The 15,577-nt window shown below is 40.5% G+C and overlaps 1 protein-coding gene across 3 annotated transcripts in view; it reads right to left on the bottom strand.

Moving 5' to 3' along the window:
• DIAPH1 (diaphanous related formin 1) overlaps positions 1-15,577 on the bottom strand; it is a 91,765-nt gene that overhangs the window by 56,244 nt on the left and 19,944 nt on the right. For 2 of the 3 annotated variants that reach the window (XM_045794424.2, XM_045794423.2), the window contains exons 2-9: positions 8,971-8,997; positions 7,853-8,008; positions 5,301-5,402; positions 4,818-4,948; positions 4,536-4,622; positions 3,635-3,698; positions 2,325-2,464; positions 975-1,083 (exon numbers count right to left, since the gene is read on the bottom strand). In XM_045794424.2, the coding sequence (XP_045650380.1) occupies positions 975-1,083; positions 2,325-2,464; positions 3,635-3,698; positions 4,536-4,622; positions 4,818-4,948; positions 5,301-5,402; positions 7,853-8,008; positions 8,971-8,997 (816 nt within the window). The remainder of the gene's footprint in view (positions 1-974; positions 1,084-2,324; positions 2,465-3,634; positions 3,699-4,535; positions 4,623-4,817; positions 4,949-5,300; positions 5,403-7,852; positions 8,009-8,970; positions 8,998-15,577) is intronic. The other variant, XM_045794421.2, reaches the window with a different exon arrangement.

The raw sequence follows: 15,577 nt of genomic DNA, 5'->3' as shown, positions 1-15,577 counted from the left end.
GAGGTCTAAATGATTCCAAGGATTTGATGGGAGACTTCTCAGCCTTGGCTTTCCTAGCATATAGAGCATGACTTTTCCCCATCTCATAATAAGGAAAGCTGCTCTTTCTCTGCCTTCTTGGAGAGAAGGATAATCATTTTCCTTTCAGAACAAATCTGGAAATATAAAACACACACAGATGCAACTCATTTCACTGCACTTCACTTCAGGTCACTGCTCTATATGGTGCATTCTTTTTTCTTTCTTTTATAAATTGAAGGTCTGTGGCAACCCTGTATCAAGCAAATTTAATAGTGCTTATTTTCCAACAGCACTTGCTCACTTCTTGTCTCTGTGTCGTATCTTGGTAATTCTCAGAGTATTTCAAACTTTTTCATTATTATTTTGTTACAATGATTTGTGATCAGTGATTATGACTCACTGAAAGCTCGTTATGATAGTTAGCATTTTTAAGCAATAAAGTATTTAATTAAGGTAGGTACATTATTGTTGTTGACATCGTGCTATTACATACTTAACAGACCACAGTATAGAGTAAGCATAACTTTGACATGCATGAAACTGGGAAACCAAAAAATTCATTTAACTCACTTTAATGAGATATTGGTTTTATTGTAGTGTTCTGGAAGCAAACCTGCAGTATCTCCAAGGTATGCCTGTAGCTGGGAACCATTCCATGTGTTCTATTAAAAGGTCAAATGAACCTAAGTCCTCCCATCTTGAATTCTTTTTTTTTTTTATTTTTTTATTTTATTTATTTATTTGACAGAGAGAGAGACAGCCAGCGAGAGAGGGAACACAAGCAGGGGGAGTGGGAGAGGAAGAAGCAGGCTCCCAGCAGAGGAGCCTGATGTGGGGCTCGATCCCAGAACACCGGGATCACGCCCTGAGCCGAAGGCAGACGCTTAACGACTGAGCCCCCCAGGCGCCCCTTGAATTCTACTCTTGGACACAGTTTCGGAGGATATACTTGCCTTGAGTGCAATGGACGTCCCACTTTTTAATCCATCCAACAATGGCTGGAAGCGTTCTACCTCATCCATCTCAGCTCTTTCCGTCATCGCTGTCAAAACCCTTTCATTCCTGCCCAGGAGAAAGGAAAGGGAGAGAAATGTGCAGGTGCCCTGGCACAGACAGGCACGACAGGCAGATTATACAGGAGCACAGATCCGTTAGAAAACAGAACATAATCAACTGTCCAGACTTCCAACATTATTCTCATCACCTAGGGCAAGGGTCAGAATCTGGTGAAAGCTAAGGACAATCTCCTCAGAAAAATGTATTCCCTAAAACCCATTCCTAGACTCCTACCTATGGATACCAAATTAGAACACATGTTCTGTGAGTATAAACTGGTATAACTTTTGGAGGGGTAGATAACAGTACCAGTTTTAAATGCACATAACATTTGGCTTACTTCTAGAAACCTACCCAACCAAAATGCATAAATGTGAAAGAATATATGTACAAAGATGTTCATTATGGCATCATTTGTAATAGTAAAATTTCTGATCACCTAGAGTGGGGGCCATAATCTGCTAAGAAAAAAAAAAATGTCTACCTGAAAAGTCTAGCAATGGGGAAACTATTAAATAAATCATGGGACATACATACTATGGAATGCCAAACAGCACTAAAGATAAGGTAGACCTTTAAGTACCGACAAAGAAAGATGTTCAAGATCAACTATTAAAAAAAAAAAAGGCAAAAAGAAACGAACGGTATGATTTAGTTTTTATTAAACCAAACTACTCCACAGCAATAAAAATCTATCCTGTGCATGTGACTTGTTTTATAGGCATAAGCCATCTTTCCTTAATTCTAACATTCCATCTTTTGGAGTGACAGAAAGTATCTTAGGATCCAGGAAATACAATTTATTTGTCTGTGCTAGGGGAAAAAAAAAATCTCTAAGACTGTACCCAAAGTATTAAAACTGGTTGCCTCTGCAGAAAAGGATTTACTGAAGGGATGAGGCTGTTAAATTTTACTCGATATGTTTCTATATTGTTTGAATTAAAAAAATAAAGTTGTGATACTTCTGAATTAAAAAAGCAAAGTAAAAGCAACCCTTGTCCTAGGTGATACAGACATTAACGGAGCTCTCGGAGACACCCTGCTGATTACCCCTCTGATAACCACCAGTATGCTGAGGACAGCACCAAACACCTCACAGTCCTTCTTAAACATTAAGATTCAGTGTTCACGCCTTGGTCTTACCTAGTATTTAAGACAAAGAGGACACCCAAGCAACTCAATTTTCCTCTAGACTAGGGAAGGTGGTCAAAAACAGAATGAAGAAGAGCTATAACCCAGTCACATACATGTCCTCTGGCTGTGGTAAGATACAAAGAGCAGAAAGCAGCTTAGCCGCATCAATCATCATGTTGGGAACAGCTGGATCCATGGCTCTGACCAGCAGCAGGATTCCTTCTTCTGTTTCCAGCATGGTCTTGATTCCAAACTGGTAGGATAAGAACAGAGAAGGGAGGCTTAACGATGACAGCATCTAACCAAGGACAAAGTTAGGAGTGGTTATGGGCTGAATGGTGTTCCCCCCTAAATTCTTATGGTGTAAGCCCCAATACCTCAGAATATGACTTTATTTGGAAATAGGGTCATTGGCAGATGTGATTAGTTAAGTTACAACAAGGTCATACCAGAGTAGGCTGGACCCTTAATCCAATATGACTGCTGTCCCTACAATAAGGAAACATGTCGACACAGACATGCACACAGGAACACCACCTTGTGAACACAAAGACAGACATTGGGGTGAGACACCTAAGAGCCACGGAATGCCAAAGACTGACAGCAAGCGACCAGAAGCCAGGAGAGAGGCATGGAACATACACTCTCCCTCACAGCCCTCGGAAGGACCCAATACTACCAAAACCTTGATCTTGGATTTAGGGCCTCCAAGAACTGTGAGACAATAAATTTCTGTTGTCTAATACACAGTTTGTAGTACTTTGTTACAGGAGCCATAGCAAGCTAATACAGGGGCAGACCTCTTCCCAGCATAGCTAAATAGAGATGAGTATAAATACAACACAATTTTGTATTAGATACAACACAATTCTAGGTCTTCAAGAATAAAAATCTTTGATTCTTTTATTTCTTTTAAATGCCTCTCATCCAATGAAGTAAATTGTAACAAAATTAAACAATGAGGAAGATAGATCTGCACTCTGAAGCAAACAGCTGTGAGATACCGGAGTTTAAATGGAAGGAAGGAAGGAGGGAAGGAAAGAAGGAAAAGAACAAATGAAAGAAAAGAGGGAGGGAAGGAGGGAGGATAGGTAGTTTGATTCTACAGTAGGAACAGTATGGAAAAAAAAAACAAATAAGCAGAAAACAAAATAAATCTTCCAAAAATAATAAATACAGATAAGGAAATTAAAGAATTAGCAAAACAAAGTATAAAAAGAGGAAGGAAAGTGAGCCTACCTTCTGAAACAGACATTAGAATTGGGAAAAAAGGTCCACAGAAACATATATGTGGCAATCAAAAAGTTGCAATACTAAAAGGGAAAGCTACTTCATATCCCTAGGTCCTTTTTGGAGTTTGCCAATAGAAAAGAAAGAACAGGGGTCATGATGAGGGTTGGAATGAGAATGGGAAAAACCTCACCTTGTTGTTCATAAATGCTTTCAAGCAACGGATGATCTCATGCTTGTTACGGCTATCGTAGCTTCTGTGTGTAGAAGACATACTTCGTGAATTCCCTTTATGTATACCCTTCTCCCATTTGACTTTTCAATCTTTTAAACGCAGGTCTTCAGAACATCCCCAACTAGTAGGTGAGCAAATTCTAGCACGTAGCAATTTGCCCTGAAACACTGGCAAAAACAGGTAGCTGAGAGGAACTGCCACCATCAGACCTCTGGTTAATCTTTTCGCAATCCAAGAATTTAGTATTACATTAAAATCTTCTGTTTAACTCCCTCTAGGCTTCTAAGTGCTAAATCTGATCAGGATAACATCCCATCTATTACTGCTTGCCTCACTATGTCAAAGGTTTCAAGCTTGTCCATTCAGGAGGTAGAGGCCCTATGCTTTGTTTTGGAAAAGATCCCAATAAGTAGAGAAGTCACTATGGGTCAGGCTGACTTCAAGGTAGCCTAAGACAGTCCAAGATATCCCAAGAACTATTCCAACCCTGAAGACTGTCAGAAAGTTAGTCCCAAATTCATCAAGCATATCATAAGACTTCTGAATGGGCTATAACCCAGAAAGGGTCCCACGGGAGCTCTGAATGAACACTGACCCCACTCCAGATTGGGTAAGAACCTATGCAGGGAGACCCACAATCTTATGTGGTTCACAGCCTGTGTTATCCACTGTGCTCCTTTTTCCTTTGCTGTATCTGTAATCATCATTCATCCTCTAGTTTGCCTGAAGACAAACCCTGTTCTCAACTAACAGCATATTCTCCTAGTCCACAATTTCTCATTTTAGTGCCATTTTCTCCTATACAGCAAACAGCAAACTACCCTCCCCCAGGAAGATGTCAAAAGTTGGAACTCCTCACCCAGGAGTCTCCTCTTTCTCATCATGGAGTCGTTTAAGGATGTCCAATAAAGAGGCCAGGCCCTCAGCACCAAATGTTTGCACCCAGCTGTAAGGAATCGACAGAGACCATACAATATCAAGTCAAATCAATCAATATTTATTCACTCAAACAAATTCCACCCTGCCAACTGTTTACTCCCAATCCAGAACTCTCATACATCCTGGCTCCTCTGATCTTCAATATCCACCAGTAAATCCTAACCTGGGGCTCTCACTCTTGTTACCACCTCAGAATCCTCACCTGACAGGGTTGTTGTTGAGGGAGACGCGAAGAGACTCCAGGCAGGTAAGCAGAGGCATATCCCGCAAGCCTGACCTCAACTCTTGAATGTACATCATGGCAGACCTAGAGCTCTCCTTCTGGCTCATGCCCTAAACGGGAGCATATGGACAGATTAGTCAACACTGGACTCAGTCATAAATTGGACTAGCATTAGTCATTACCTTCTGAATATCAAGGCAGACACACATCATACATAGCACCAAACTCTGTGGGACTCAGAATTTTCCATCCCATTCCCCACACACACTTCATGAAGACTGAATCAGGCAAAAAGTATGTTAATAACAGTAACTCGAATGAGAGTAAAACATGAGTAGGCTTATATGACAGAATAAAGTAAGAGTTATGTAGACATAAAATGTTCTATAAAACTGGTAAAACAAACAGGTCCAAGATAAGGGCAGTGTCTCCCATGTTATGGGCACCTGCCCCAGGACTCACAGCCTTAGAGGTGTGCAAGTATTGGGACACCATCTCCCTCTTGATGATAATGTCCTTCTCCCTCAAAGGTTGCTGTTTCTCCTCGTTCAGGTTCATATCCAGCTAGTAGAGGGAGGGAAAAAAAAAAAAGGAAAAAAACAAAACTGCATCAAATTCCTTATAAGTTTTCAGTGTTTAGTATTTAGTATACTTAGTCAAGAGTTAAACACGTTAAATGCTTACTGAATCAGTAAGTTTTCCTGATTCCTTGAGATTTAAGCTATTACAGATTATGAAAATTCCTCAGGGATGTTAATGGTTAACATTTTAGCATAAATTCCTACAGACACTTTTATATACGATGTTTTTCCTAACAAAAACGTACTCTTAACCTACACAAAAAATTTATTTTTTATTATTGAAACGAAAGCACACATAACGTTTTTTGTACTTGGGATGATCTTAAAAATCTCTTCTGGACGACCAGCATCATCCAAACCCGCAGGATCTGCACCATTCTAGGGTGTCAACACCCGTTACCGCTGGTTAACTCTGTCCTTGTATAAACTCTTTTCCCGTGAAGAAAGAACTAGAAACCCTATGATAAAGCCCCTCAACAGATGTAACTTGGATGCGGTACTGAGGAAAAGGCTCCCCTTGAGCCTATTACATGTACAACCATGTGTCTGAGCCCACTGCCTCAGTGAGCACAAGTTTAACCCAACAAGTCCGAAATATTATTTGAAATGGGGAAAGGGCAGAGAGAAAATGGATACATTCCATTTTCTCTCTCTGTGTGTGTCTGTGTGTGTGTGTCTGTAAGGGGGGGCAGGAACACTGCCCCCAAATAATAAAACTAATGTGATGTTTTTCTGACTCAATTCCTGGTGCTTTTTCTCCTTTTACAGATAAAGTGAACACAGAAGTTGCAAAGTGGGGGCCTACAGGTTGAATGAGACCCAAAGACACGGTACGTTTTGCTTGACTAGCTCAACATTTTTTTTTTTTTTTTAAAGATTTTATTTATTTATGTGACAGACAGCCAGCGAGAGAGGGAACACAGCAGGGGAGAGGGAGAGGAAGAAGCAGGCTCCCAGCCCAGGAGCCTGATGTGGGACTCGATCCCGGAACGCCAGGATCACGCCCTGAGCCGAAGGCAGACGCTCAACGACTGCGCTACCCAGGCGCCCCAACTAGCTCAACATTTTAAATTTGAAAGACTTTATATAAAAATACAGATTTCTAGCATCAGGGGATGCAATCATCAAATTTTAGATTGTGAATGATTCTACAGGTCAGTTTCCTCCACCAATTTTTTTATAGTGATAGCAAGGATAAAAGAGAGGGACAAAAACCTGTGATGAAATAAAACGTAAAAGAACATTAGTACAAGGGACCTTATCTGGAATTGTGAATTAACAGTTTTTTAAAAAATGACCCAACTGGTGAAATCTGAATGCTGTCTATAATAGTTGATACTATTAAACAATTAGTTTTTCAAGGATTGACGCTTTCTGGCTTCTTTAGAAAAACAGAAATATCTGGCTCTACTGGGTATTTCCAACTGGAGTGCAAAAAAGCTACTGGCACTGAATTGTGGTTGGCCTTCCTAACAGAAATGCCCGAAGTCCTGCATTTGACCACAGTCTCTTCTCCTTTTCATCATCCGCTCTCTGGCCTAACTTATTCCTGCTGTGTCCACAGCCCTGAAGACATGTACATTTGCAATCCAAGCCCAAGAGATGGTCTTAGGCTCTTACAGCACTTGGATCGAGAGACAAATTGAAAGCTATAGTGAAAAAGAATAATAGTACTGGCTGAGTGTTTATTTTATACCAGGCCCAGTGTTAAGAATTTTAAGCCCATGCTTTTAATCAAGTTAAGCCTGCTGCTAGTTTCTGTTTGAATCTGAAATCGTCTATCCAGGCAATATAGAGGTCTTTGGAAACCTCGGAACCATGTACTCAAAAACTTTCCAAGACCTATTAGCACTACTGCACATTTGCTGAGTGTCCTGCTCACTCAGTGTCCTTCACGGAGGACAGGAAATGAAGTCACATCCCTGTGTACTTCATTACTCAACTGACCTCAGCCACAATCTTTAAAGGTATTCTAGGAATTATAACTTCAGAATTCTCTTTCCAGATTCACCACTAAAGAGAAGACTTTGGGCAAATGATGCCTTTCCATGCCTCAGTCTCCTTTCGTATAAAATTGATTGCGAATGCTTTAAAACTTTATCTACCCTGGCTAACCCAAATGTGGTCTCCATACTACCACATGAGCTGGTCCACTTGCCTCAGGTCTCTGTGGCTAACATATTGCTGTGCAGAAGGACATTAACAAGGTGGGCATTGATTAGTTATGTCCAAGCCTAATTCATCGATTCCCGTCTTACAGACTGGTGCTTGTATATTTAGTCCCTTTGTTAAGAGGATTAAGAAGTTCTCCGTTAAACCTGAAATTCTTTGTAATTAAGGGCTAATTAAGGGGGATCATGCCGAAAAGAGTGCCCACCATGCCCACAAATGCATTTTCAGAAAAAAAGTAATGTTTTGGGGTGGGAAACTTACCAGCATCTGTTCAAAGAGTACTAGAACTTGCTCATCTGAAACATCTTGCAATGACTGTGCTGTGGGGTCATCCCCGTATGATGCAGAAGAATTTCTATGAGCAGAATTGGGCTTTTCCTTCTCCTTCTTAATTCTCATGCTGGTAAATCTCTCCAGCTGAGAAAGAGAAAAAAGTATTAGTGATCCATTTTCATTTACACAACAAACCACACATGAAGTAGCCAACTCTCTAACTTCTTATATATGCATGGCTCCTCTGGTTTGTGGGCACTTCAATATTCTTCTGACATGAAAACAAGAGATCTCTTATCTAATTTAGTATACTGACTCTGTACTCTCATCTTCATCCAAAGATAAGACGACTGAAGTACTAAGATTTGAAACCTCTCTACAAAGAGCAAACCTTGTTCTTGAGCTCTCCTGTCACTTCTAAGCCCTCCAGCAACACAGAACTGAAAACACCTCATGTATAGAGTTAGCTCAGTAAAATGCCATTTTTTTCCCTCAGAGGATCCCTCCCTTCCTGAGGTATGACCACAGATTTTAGTAGGTTTAAGTCATAAGGAATAAAGAAGTAAATGCCTTAAAACCAGGAACCATTACTTTTTCTTTCTTCTGTACACTCCAAAGCCCCTGTGTCATGGAGGCAGCAAAAGTTCAATATACAGTCTTCAAAATCCCCTTTGCAAAGAATACAGTGTACTTCAGGGGTAGCTGCCTCTGCCAACCAAAGACTTGTGAACCACTCCCCAAACCTCAAATACAGATGCTCAAACCAAAGAGCCACCAATAAGCTGAAGCTTGTTAGCTCCACCTGTTTGAAAATAACAGTATCTTCAAGCACTGTGGGACTTCAAGTGATGGGAGTAGCATTCAGACTGCAAGTCAGCTATGAGTTTAAAGAACGTGCCTACCCTTGGAAGCCAATGAGTGTCCCAGGGGAATGCATGCAATGGGCCAAACACAGAGCAAAGGGTTAGGAAAAAGCTTTGGGAGGTTCTGAGAATAGAACCAGTATCACCATTTCAAGTTATAGAAAGTCAAAGTTATGACAACTGTAAGTATCACAGTGGAGAAAATGAGCTAGAACATGCACATGCTGAACAAAATTTCCTTACCTCATCTGCCATGAGCCGCTTCAGAGTCTAGGAAACAGGAAAAAGGAGGGAAAAGAAAAAGAAGATAGATCAGTGAAATTCCAGGGAATCTCCCCAACACCAGATGGGTTGGGGGGGGGGGGGGCAGAGAATAAGTTGAAAGGATCTAAGCTACTTTCTACAAGCTAAAGATTTCAGCAAACTATTCCTTAGCACATTCTCTTATGAAAGGGGCATGAAGGGAGTTTTAAGGTCACTAACGCAGGACTCTTCGGCAGGGAAAACAAGCACAGAACTGCAAAGACTCTAAATCTGATGACCAATATGCACATGAAACATGCTCAACTTCATAAGTAAACAAGGAAATGCAAACTAAAACCACATCGAGAGATCACTTCACACTCTCACGAACGGCAAACATTTTTGTCTGGCTGGAGAGCAGCAGGAGCTCTCATACACTGTCAACGGTAACATAAATTGCTATGGCCGCTTTGGAAAACAGCATGGCATTATCTAGTAAAGTTAAATATGCACATATACAACTCAACACATCAATTTCTATAAATCCACCCTGCAGAAACTTGCATGTATGTACCAGGATGTAACAAGAATGTTTGCAGCAAAACTGTAATAATATCTAAAACAGAGAACAATCCAAAGGGCCATCAAGAGTAGAATGGATAACCTGGTACCATGAACAGTGGGGAACAATTACACAGAGAAATTAAGTGAACTAACAAACATTAAAACCAAATGTGTTATTTCCTTCATATTCAGTTTAAAAACATGTCAACTATATTATTTAGGACGTGAAATTACAAATGGAATGATTATCACAAATGTCAAAACCGTGCTTAGTTGGGGTGAGTGGACAAGGTGTGACTGCAGAAGGGGACAAGGGGGCTTCTGAGGGGCTCATAATATTTTATTCCTTGACACGGATTATGGTTACATGGGTGTTTGGTTTAGTAATTCTATGTTTTATGTTCTCTTCTGTATACACGCTGTAAAAAAAAAAAAAACGAGCAGGGGTGGTAAAGTAGGAATTCTTTGTCCTAATACTTAATTTTAAACCATATTTCTTTCTCTTAATGTTTTTACAAGAGTATATACAGTAAGGGCACCTGGGTGGCTCAGTCATTAAGCGTCTGCCTTCGTCTCAGGGCATGATCCTGGAGTCCTGGGATCGAGCCCCACATCAGGCTCCTCCGCTGGGAGCCTGCTTCTTCCTCTCCCACTCCCCCTGCTTGTGTTCCCTCTCTCGCTGGCTGTCTCTATCTCTATTAAATAAATAAATAAAATCTTAAAAAAAAAAAGAGTATATATAGTAAATGCCTCTGACTAACCTTCCTCAACTAATGAAAAACTAGCTATGACCCTGCCACAAAGCTATTTTACTAACCTTTTTATGGACAAGAAAAATCTCTACCATTATGTTCATGATCCCCATGTCAGAGTTTGGTTACATCCAGTTAAATTGTGACTTTTCCCTCCATGGTCCAGAGGAGGTCAAGCTTCCACTGACTAAGGGCTATCACAAACCTGAAGCTATAAGAACATTCCTCGGCATAGAATTTATAGTTATTTCGTGTGTGCTGCTTACTTGGAGCGAAGGCAGAAGGATGGTGAAGCAGAGAGCAACCCCGAAGGAGACCAACAGTTCCTTTCGTCACCACCCTTAGTCACCTGGCACTCAGGGGAAACAAGCTACAAAAAAGATGAATATGTACAATTTAACCACTGCCACGGTTAAACTTATGTGCACCTAGAGCAACTGCTTCCAGAAATTTGTCCTCCAAACTCAAAATGTTCCTTCAGAACCAAGCAACAACCCTAACAATTCTGGGATGGATATAACATAGGTAACAGAACTTGGGGCTATGAATCAGTGCCAGTTGCATTGCTCACAGCTGCAGGCTGGGTTAAAGAAAAGGAAACCAGCAACTGGTTCCTTCTGCCTACAGTTTCATTTCTCTTCTGTTCCTTCCTACTACCACCACTATGTAAGCTTTACCATTATTATCTCCTGATTGACTTACTGCAAAAAGCTTCTTAACTGATCTCCCTGCCTCCAGTTCTGTCTACCCTACATCAATCCATTCTCCATACTGTCTCGAAGGCTAATCCTTCTAAAATGCTACATTGTCCATGGTATTTCCTCATTTAAAACCTTTCAGTGGCTCCCAACTGTCACAAACCCTCTACCTCAAACTCTATCTTCTGGGCATCCTGAACCAGTTGCAGGTCCACAAACAGGTCATGCTGTCTCATCACCCCAGACTTTCCCTAAGCTGCTCCTTCCCTCCGTCTAGACTGTGCTTTCAAGGCTAACTCCAACAGGCCCTGAAGGATGATACCAACTCTAATCGGACAAGTACCTCTACTTATGTTTCCACAGTAATAGGTACTTGTCTGTCTCGAAGCGCTAGTTGTGGATTACAGTCATCTCTTGACTGTCTGCCTCTTCTACTCCTTTCCAGACTAAGTTCCTTCAGGGCAGAGCCTGAGACATAGTCATTATTTTCCTATGAACAGATACCACAATCTGGGGCTGCTTTCCTAAAATGTCAACCCCTGAAAAAGCTCTGAAATCAATTCATTTTATCAATGAAAAAAACTGAAGCCCAGACAGGTAGAGTCAATCACTGAAGTCACATGATCAGGAACAAGCTGGGTATGAACTCTAGTCTCCAGATTCCAAAGCCTAAAATCTTTGCATTCCCTAAATTCTTCTGCCTTCCCATTTAATGCCCACTAACTCTTGCGTTTAGAAACAAAAGTGAATATATCTTTTCATATGAAGGAGGATACCACATTCCCTTGCTTTCCTTGGTACATTATTAAAAACAGATTCAATTACTTAAAAAAAACTATCCACACTTTAGCGCTCAGTTTGGGTAAGGACAGCAAAAAACGATGCATGCAGGATCAAAGTTGCACTTTCCAAAAATGTTCAACAGAGGGCAGCAACTACCAGCAAAGCGAAACACCCTATAGGGAAAATTCTGTTTCAGAACCCAACAGAACACCCCAAGAGCAAGCTCAATTCAATTACTGAAATGTAACCTGCTGCTAGAGTGTACTGAGGGTGTATTGGTTACTAACTATTATGTGTTTTTCTTAAAGATCCTCTGTATACTGTGCTTGCAAACAGTAAGCTTTACTCAGTGTTTTAATTATATCCTTACTTGTCCTGTGGATTCTGAGATAAAGAACAAGAATTCCCAGATCATAAAAAAGTATAAATGACTAAAAATAGTGGGATCCAGGAAGATAAATGCTACTGGAGCTGTATTTGTGCCTTACACCTCAGATGCCCAAGCTTTTGTCATTAAGTTCTCTAATCACCCTACCTGTCTCTTAATGCTTCTACTCTCACCATTCTCCTTGCCTGCTGTCAATTCTCATCTGGTCCCAAACCAAACCCTTCCTCTCCTAACCTGTTGGCACTAAATACTTCATTTTCCTGTCCCTCCTATTGAGTCTTCCTCTAACACCCTGAATTATAAATACAGATACTGAAAGAAGCATAGATACTAAATGAAATCTTTTTAAAATATTAAAATCTGCTCATGAATACAGATTAATAGGAACTACTAGATGAAAGACAGTAGGCTGAACAAAGCACCTCATTTCTCCCCCTCTTGAAACCCTTCTAAATCCACAGAAAAAGATTTTTTGGAAAGAAAACAATGATGGAAGGAAGGAGCCTATAAGCTTGGGAAGAACAAGAAAAGCACAACTGCAACCAAATTTTGAAGCTGGGAAATAGACTGGTGGTAAATCCAAAAGACCTAAGAATTCTGAGTCCTAAACCAGAAGTAGGAAAAGACAATAACCAATTGTAATTATTTTTAAAGGTTCTCAAAAAGCTCAAGAATTAGAAGCATGAGGTACCAATGGAAATGGGGGTTGGAAGGAGGAGGAGCCTAAGAATAAGAGGAACTGGCTGGAAGCTGTTTAAGAAGCAGTTCGGTCTGTAGATCCTTCCACTCGCCACTCCTGCAGCCCTCCTCCTGGCCCATACGATTGAGAGAGTACCGTCCCTTACTCTAGCAGAAATCTGCAAGTTTATTCTTACAAGAAGGTAAGAAAGGGTCTCTGAACTGGGAAATGCCAGGCACAGCTGTGGGTAGGAATCCTTTAACAAAATCTATGGATAGGGGCGCCTGGGTGGCACAGTGGTTAAGCGTCTGCCTTCGGCTCAGGGCGTGATTCCGGCGTTATGGGATCGAGCCCCACATCAGGCTCCTCCGCTATGAGCCTGCTTCTTCCTCTCCCACTCCCCCTGCTTGTGTTCCCTCTCTAGCTGGCTGTCTCTATCTCTGTCAAATAAATAAATAAAATCTTTAAAAAAAAAAAAAAAAAAACAAAATCTATGGATAATATCTACTGAGACACCTAGCACCTTCCCCCATACAGTTTGTGAGAACCCCAGCAGCCTGGATGGCCATTACCCTTGAGGCAAAAAATTGGCAGACTCTTCTCCAGGGAAATGAAAAATGCCCTAAAACTCCCGACAGTGGCCACATAGATCACACTGGTTCTCCAGTCCAATATGGTAGCTACCAGGCACAAGTAATAATTGAACACTTTTAATGTCGCTACTCTCAGGAAGAATTTTAAACTGTATTTAATCTTATTTTTTAAAATTAATTTATTTCAGAGAGCGAGAGAGCATGCAAGCACACAAATTGGGGGGAAGGGGCAGAACCAGAGGGAGAAGGCCCTACGTCAAGTGGGGCCAGGACCCTGGGATCAGGACCTGAGCAGAAATCAAGAGTTGGACGCTTAACCAACTGAGCCACCCAGGCACCCCAAATTGTATTTAATTTTAAATAAATTGAAATTTAAAAACTAATATATTGTTATTATTGTTAAACTTAAGTACGTTTGGAATACCCTGGGTATGTGAATCTACTTTCACCTGTAAATGTTATGAAGTCTAAATATACTTCAACTTGGGGCGCCTAGGTGGCTCAGTCAGTTAAGTGTCCAGCTCTCGGTTCTGGCTCAGGGCATGATCTCAGGGCTGTCAGGTGGAACACCACGTAGGGCTCTACGCTCAGTGTGGAGTCTGCATCCTTCTCCTCTGCCTCTGCCCCTCCCCTACTCCTCACCCAACCCCTTCACCCCCATGCACTCGAGTTCTCTTTAAAATAAATAAAATCTTTAAATATACCTCAACTACTTTTTTATGAAAATTTAGCATATAAATTGACATGTGCTATAAATGTAAAATATATACTGGAGTCCAACAACTTAGTATTAAAAACAAAATATAAAACATCTCATTAATACTTATATATTTATTACATATTGAAATCTTTTTATATATTGGATTACATAAATTAATATTATTGAAATTAATTTCACATGTTTCTTTTTGCCTTTTTCTGTGGCTGCCAGAAAATCTGAAGTTACGTATGGGACTCACATTATATCTCTATTATACAGGTCTGTTTTATAGTAAAGTGCATAGTTAACATACTCTACAGGTACATCTATAGTTTCCAATCAGTTTGTTAGTCCCTCGTTCTTTTTTTTTTTCCCCCCTAAAGTAGGAGCCAGGAGTTCAGGCTCCAGCCTGGCATCCAACATGGAGCCTGAACTCACCACCCTGAGATCAAGACCTGTGCTGAGATCAAAAGCCAAATGCTTAACCGACTGAGCCACCCAGGCGCCTCTGTTACTCCCTCATTCTTAAAGGTTAGCAGACAACCCAGGTTATCAGACATTTGAGGAAAGCCACTAATATAAGACCGGGGGGGGGGGGGGGCGGGGAGAAGAACCTGTCATTCACAGACTATGCAAAAAGATTTTCAAAATCACTAAAAGAGAACATAATGCCATTTTAAAAAGAAACATTCAGAGGAAAAAGAACCTGTAGAAGTTGAAAATATGAGAACAGAAACTCAAGAGAAATCTCAAAGGACTAGAAGAATTGAGGAAATCTCCCAAAAAGCACAGCAAAAACACAAAGATGGAAAAGTAAGAGAGAAAAGATAAGCAAAATGAGAAAATCAGTTTGGAAGGTTCAATATGCAAATAGGAGAACACAGGGGAGCAAGTTACCAAAGATAAATTCAAGCATATATCCCAATACCAAAGGGTAAGTCTCCAGCACAAATGATAAAAATAGATCACACAAAGGCATATTATGGTGAAATTTCAATACACTGAATACAAAGAAAACTCAACAAGATTCAACAGAAGGGAGAGAAATTGGTCATATACAAAGTAATGAGAAAAAATTTGGGTTTTTTAACTATACAACAAAAGCTAGACCACAAAAGAACAAGGCTTTTAAAAATATGAAGAAAAATAATTTCAAACCTAGGATTCTATACCCAACAAAACAATAAAATGTTGAGTTCAGAACAGGCATTTTCAGAAACTTAAGCTTTTTTTTTTTTTTTAATGATTTTTTTATTATGTTAGTCACCATACAGTACATTCCCGGTTTTCGACATAAAGTTCGATGATTCATTAGTTGTGTATAACACCCAGTGCACCATGCAATACGTGCCCTCCTTACTACCCATCACCGGTCTATCCCATTCCCCCACACCCTTCCCCTCTGAGGCCATAGTCTCTCATGTTTCATTCCCCCTTCTGATTACCCCCC

This window comes from Ursus americanus, chromosome 5 (assembly GCF_024610735.1).
Source record: "Ursus americanus isolate L20-20 chromosome 5, mUrsAme1.1.p, whole genome shotgun sequence".
NCBI lineage: Eukaryota > Metazoa > Chordata > Mammalia > Carnivora > Ursidae > Ursus > Ursus americanus.
This window is presented reverse-complemented; position numbering and strand designations above follow the sequence as displayed.